We start from the raw sequence: 6,840 nt of genomic DNA, 5'->3' as shown, positions 1-6,840 counted from the left end.
TAGTTTTTTAATAATGAACATTTAGTCACAAATATTCATTACAAGTTTTGTGTCATAAAAATTATGATAAATGAATATTTTGCATGATTAAATGTCACAAAATTCAACCCTTCAAAAAATTTCATATATGTGATTTTGATTGAACTTCTAACATAGTATTACTTAAATTCATTTTTATTTTAGGCTTTGATATATAAAAAGCAATAGAATGAAGAAATAATGGAATAAAAATAATTTTGTAAAAAAATCCTTACAACTCCAAATTTAAAAAAAAATAATAGAAAAAATAGATTTGACTATGATTCATATGAGTAGAACAGATATTGCATATATCTATATTTGTGGGAAGGAAACTTATCCTATTGGTTGGGAAGTTAAATGAAGTGAGAGCTCACCAACCAATAACTGAGATGAAAATGATAGTTTCATACATCAGACAAGTATCTCAATAACCAAAAAAAAAAAAAAAGCTTTTCTTCCTTTTCACAAGTCATCCGATATTTAGAAAGAAAAGTTGACCGAGTAAAAAAAAAGGTTCTCTATTAAAAATTTATTTGGCGAGAATGACATAAATCAGAATGCTGATAATTATATATACAAAATTTGTAAAGTATCGGTACTTTTTATGTAAATATTTAGCAAGTCTTTTTCACTAATAACATTTCTAATAAAAAACTTTTCTCCAATTTTTCCTATTTACAATGACTATATGTTCCAATTAATTTATATTCAAGCCATGTTAAGTGGAGGTAATTCCCTTGAAAATAACTTTTGTATTTAAAGAATCAGAGTCGTTACCATTTCTACTAGAAAAACCATCCATTATGAATATGGAATAAACTTCAACCTCTGGAACAAAGACCAGAACAGTTGAAAATAAAAATAAATATATATATATATATATTTTTTTTTCCATTGGCACCCAGCTTGCCAGGTAATGTCTGAGGCTCAGTCAACAAGAGCAGATCCTTGATACCTCTCTAAGGAACAAGCTAAGTCTATAAGTAGAGTTAACAAATATTCAATCATAAAGTACTTATTTGTAACCTCTCCTAAGAATCCATTAAAATAACATCTTCCTGTCGCTTATCTTGAAGGCAACCAGCATCTTGGAAATTTCAACTTTAAACCACAATCTCACAAGTGACAACTATGCCAGCCTCCAAGCTCACCCACAAATACTCCATCAAAAACTGAGCAATACCGCTAGTTTGTCCCTGTTCACACATTCCCATACCAACAAAATCTCTTCTTTTTTTTTTTTTTAATATCACATATCACCCCTTTTCTGTTCCTATAAATTCGGTTCAGTTTTAAGAACTGAGAGCATCAAGAACTTGAAAATGCCAGTGCCAACAAGAATTCCAAGCATGGTAAGTCAGATTTTCAGAGTCTAGTCTTTTTAACACATTTTCTTGTAGGCTGGAAGTTGTTGAATACATACCGTTAGTTCTGTTCTTTGGTTATCAGTTTGTTTGAATTTTGTTTTCTGTGAGTTCTCAGAGTTTGAAGAAATTGCAGGTGTCTATGGCTGTTTCAGAGGAGGCCAATAACGTCGCCATCATCTTTGGGGTCACTGGGCTTGTTGGCAGAGAGATTGCTAAGAGTCTGATTTCTTCAGGATCTTCATGGAAGGTCTATGGAATAGCAAGAAATCCAGAAATACAACCCATCATCACCATGAAAAGTTGTAATCCTTACCATTTCATTTCCTGTGATTTGCTTAATCCTTTGGAAACTCACAAGAAGCTGTCCCTATTACATGATGTGACCCATGTGTTTTGGGTCACATGGGCAAGCCAATTTCCACTAGACTCACAAGAGACTTGTGAGCACAACAAAACCATGATGTCCAATGCCTTGAACACCATAATCACTGTGGCCAAGAACCTCAAGCATGTTTCTCTGCAGACAGGGACAAAGCACTACATCTCACTTCAACCCCCTTTTGAACAACACCAAAAACTCCATTATTACCACGAAGAATCCCCAAGAATAACCAGTAAAATTCCAAATTTCTACTACGCTCTAGAGGATTTTCTAATGGAGAAACTCAATGGGAAAGTGACTTGGTCTGTGCACAGGCCTGGTTTACTCCTTGGAAACTCAACCAGAACATTCTATAACTTCATGGGAAGCTTATGTGTTTATGGGACTTTCTGCAAACACTTTAAGATCCCTTTTATTTTTGGGGGAACAAGGAAGTGTTGGGAAGAACCATACATTGACGGGTCAGATTCAAGACTAGTAGCTGAACAACACATCTGGGCAGCAACAAAACAAGCCACAGATTGTTGCAGAAAAGGGGAAGCTTTCAATGCAATCAATGGTTCAAGCTTTACATGGAAGGAGATATGGCCGATTCTGGGGAAGAAGTTTGGGGCATATGTGCCTGAAGAAGAAGAAGAAATGGTTTGTGAGGGATTCTGGTATTGCAGAGAGATGGGTGATGAGAAGAAGAAGAAGGTATGGGAAGAGATTGTGGAGAAGCATGGATTGGTGAGGACAAAGATGGAAGATTTAGCCAACTGGGGGTTTCTTGATGCCTTGTTTAGATTCCCTATGAAGCTGTTGGTGAGCCGAGATAAGGTTGATGGGTTTGGTTTTGTCAAAAGATGTAACACTTTGAATTGTATATTGTATTGGATCGATTGCATGAGAGATCAGAAACTCATTCCTAGGCTCTAGATTTTTAGGGTATGGTAATATAGTTTAGTTTCTCAATGTCATGTATATGTATTTTCTCACCAAAATAGATAAGTGTAATTGGTGTTAAATTGGTGCAAGTGTACCATGTACGCATTTTTCTTTTCTAAAGATTTGCCAACTCTAGTGAGCTTTCAAAATCTAACTTACCTAGCCAATTTGTCTACCTAAAAAAATTAAGCAGTGTGTACACATGATGTGTCTTGTTTTTTTCTTTTTTAATTCATGTACTGTATATCATTCAATTTTTTTAAAAAAAAAACAAAACAAAAACTATAAGAGTCAAGGATCTCTCGTCAATATCTTCTTTTTATCCAAAAGGTAAAAAAGTGATCAAGAATACAAAAATGAAGCCTTCGTGTTATGAGGAAAGCATCACTAAATAATCTACACAAAAAAGATCTTTTTCTAAGAATATGAGAAAGAAAAACCTGCCACTGGCAATCTTTGTGAATAACCTAATATTCTAATTAACATCTGCAAATGGGTGATCACACCCTCTAGAGATTAAATTAATGGTTTCTATGCAATCATGATGAGGAATAATATTTCTATAATGTTACCATTGCTGTGTTAGTCCTTGGAATATGTCCCTAACTGTGTTAGTCCCACATAACTCTTGAAGTAGAAAGCACAATTTTCCATCAAATCCTTCTCCCAAGAAGCCTATAGAAGAAACTAGAGTGAGTGTTAAAGTGATCACTGGTCTTGGTAGAGTCAAACAACTCACCGTCTCTTGACACTTCAATATCCTAGCAAATATAACCAAAAGAAATTGACCATTGGATCTTCTTAGTATGAGATTCCATCTAGCCATATGGTAGGAACAACCACATAATTGCAACTATGTATAACATTCAAATAGTTTCCAATTAAGCGGATTGAGTCTTCAATCTCTGATCATTCAAATGAGCAATTAGTTGGACTTGTTAGGCCTAGTCTCAATATGAGCTCAAAAGTATGTACTTTTTCATGTTATAAGAGTCACATAAAAGATTTAATCTTCTTTGGTACTGACCATCCAACCATCTCCAAATTATTGTTTTGTCTTTAAATTGAACAATGCTGGACTAATTAATTAGAGAAATAAGCTATACTCCCTCCATTTTTTTATAAGAAATAAATGTAAAGTATGACATAATCCTTTTTATAAGAGACATTTAGATATTGACTCACATTTTGTTTGTTGATTTCTTATTTTAGCCCAATTTAATTACTCATATGACTTGTATCATTGGATTTAATCCTCACATATTTTTCTCATCCACATAAGTGAGGGTATTTTTAACCGGAAAAAAAGACATATTTTTTAATATTTATTGTCTTCACCTAATTTTAATCAATATTTTGAACAATATAGTTTGGTTAACTATCTCTTATAAAAGCGAACTGTGGGAGTATAATTTATATGATTAATAAACAATGTAGGTTGCTATTTTTTTATATTATTCTTTGAATTTAGGAATAATTTCTTTTGATTTAATTGCAAATAGATACGCTAAATATATAAGCCTGAATAGCCAATTTTTCTTTAATTATTATGCTTACTTGATTATTCAATTTATGGACAAATGTGTGGACTAGTTTATTGGACTTAATACTACCTCTGATATTTAATATAAGAGTTACATGACTAATTTGAATATATTCAAAAAATTAATTTAGTTAATTATTCGTAATAAATAGATGTTTTTTTTAAAAATATCCATGCTAATTATATGTATTGATTACAATTACCATTTGATTAAACATTTAACATGTGCAATTGGTACAAGTACGACCTTAAAAAAATGGATAAATATGAGAGCTAAATTGGATTAAGATCTCATATCTGGGACTAAGTTAAAAGTCAAACTAACACTTATATTAATGACTTGAGATAGTATAATTTACTACCAAAAAATATTCTTATACATATTCACCCAAAAACAAAATATCCTTATACATAATATAGATCAAATCATCTGCAGCTAAAAATATCTAGTTTACTTTCGAGTTTTCATTTCAGTCGTTACCTTCAACCTATGATTAGTAAGGGAATTCGGGATTGCATGATTGAAACGCAACGTTTCATGCATATTACCTCAAATAGGATATTTTAACGTGGACAACGGGAGAAGTGAAAAATTGAAAAAAAGAATATCACTACGCATAGAATATATTTGAAAAGAGATAAATAAAAAAATTGGGCAAAAGTGTATATCTAGTCATCTAATTATATATGATTTCAGTTTAGTCCCTTACTTTTATGAAATACTAGTACCTTTTTAGTCATTTAATTCTAATATTGTTTAGTCCCAAATGATTTTTTTCAATAATCATTGTTATTTTGAAGTTTCATCTGCAGCTAATAATATTGTTTAGTCATTTAATATTTGCATCTTTTGTTGACATCATTAGGATTATATGATTAAAAAGACACCTCATAAAATTAGGGGATAAAAATATAATTTTGTGCAAAATTAGACGATTAAGTGAAGTTTTATCTTTTATCTAAAAAATTGTGAATATAAAACTAAGTGAGTCTTTTCTTTTGCCACCAACAAAAATAAATGAATCTCGTACGTATTCATCCTTGTTTACGTCATAGTTTCCAATTACGTGCACTGTATAATTATCAAATATCTAATGCTCAAAGAATTTTATAATAAACTATGCTTTTGGGAAAGAAAAAGTCATATTTTTTAATATTTTGAGTATTTCAAATCAATTTTCAAAAACAATATTTGTTTAATTTAAAACCACATGGAGCCAAAATTCTCTAAATCAACAATTGTTTTCCACTTAAAGTGCCCATGCTCAATTTGTTTTTAAAAGAAAACACTTTTTTCCTTTTCTTTTTTGTTTTTTTGTTTTTCCAATTAAAGAAAACACATGTTGAAGCAATTAAAGTAAACTGATTACTATAATAATGAAAATGGACCGATGGGGTGGAGAACAACTTTCCAAAGGTGGAGTTGGATTGATAGAAGAAATGTATGGAGCAGCACAAATTAGGGCCTGCATGTGATGGTTGACCAAAGGATTAATTAAATAGAGAATGATGGATTATATACTAAACAAATAATAATAAATAATAATAATAATAATAATAATAATAATAATAATAATAATAATAATAATAATAATAATAATAATAATAATAATATCTTCATGAGAAAAAAGATAAATATCTTCTTTTGTACATTTCTGTCTCTCCACATGCCTCCAATTCTATGCCCTTCTTGTCTTCTTCATGATTTGCCTAACAACACATTTTTGGGTTGGTCACTGTCTTGATGTCTTCTACATTCGCTTTCACTTGCGTTTTCTGCTCTTCCATGCAAATTTGTCTTATTTTTCAGTTTTTTTCTCTCCACATATGATCATTACCTCATATAAAATAAAGAAATTTAAATTTTCTGATAAAGTTGATGGACTAAAAAATTAATTTTTTATAAAATATATATGGCATTCCCTCTAGTTCTATATAAAAATTTTCTCATAGATAATATGTTTCTACTTATAACAAACACTAATAGCTTATTGATAAAGATTAATTTTTATATATTTAATCCTATATTAATCTTGAATTTAAATGATATCTTGAGTTTAAATGGATGTTTTATGCATTATTAGATTAATTGATTGATTCTAGGATTTTTCATAAAAATTAATATTTTGGATTGAAAATATGAATATCCTGTGATTTTCCATTTTAGTTTAAAATTAATATTTCTTATTCTTTGGAAACAATTCTCATATTTTCGGGAAGATTGATTTTTGAAAAGTTTTTTCAATTTCTTGTCTTATCTTATCTTAGGTGCATATCGAATATTTAATTTTGATATGGATTGTATCATATTTAAATATAATCTACATTTATAGATGCACTTAAATATTTGTAGGTAAAAGAAAAACATCTAAAAAATTCAATAGTGCAAAACTCAATCCAATGACTAATATCAAGTGAGTCAATTAATTACTAATGAGCTCCCTCTTCTTCTATTAAATTAACCTTGCTGCCACCTCCCTATCAGTCTCTCTCTCTCCCCCCCCCCTCCCCCCCCCGGCGCCCCTTCCCTCCCCCTCCCCACAGACACTCTGTCTCTCGTCAACACAAACTCATATCCATTGTTCTTGTGTCCCTTAATC

At 30.9% G+C, this 6,840-nt stretch overlaps 1 protein-coding gene across 1 annotated transcript; it reads left to right on the top strand.

The window, feature by feature from the left end:
• The first annotated feature begins 1,343 nt into the window (after nucleotides 1-1,343).
• LOC114712673 (iridoid synthase CYC2-like) lies at nucleotides 1,344-2,688 on the top strand. Its single transcript, XM_028897227.1, has 2 exons — nucleotides 1,344-1,373; nucleotides 1,504-2,688. The coding sequence occupies exons 1-2, from the start codon at nucleotides 1,344-1,346 to the stop codon at nucleotides 2,686-2,688; spliced, it is 1,215 nt and encodes a 404-aa protein (XP_028753060.1).
• The last annotated feature ends 4,152 nt before the right edge of the window (nucleotides 2,689-6,840 follow it).

The sequence above is a fragment of the Neltuma alba genome, unplaced genomic scaffold (assembly GCF_004799145.2).
Source record: "Neltuma alba isolate B1F8T4 unplaced genomic scaffold, ASM479914v2 tig00001841_pilon, whole genome shotgun sequence".
In the NCBI taxonomy this organism is placed as follows: domain Eukaryota; kingdom Viridiplantae; phylum Streptophyta; class Magnoliopsida; order Fabales; family Fabaceae; genus Neltuma; species Neltuma alba.
This window is presented reverse-complemented; position numbering and strand designations above follow the sequence as displayed.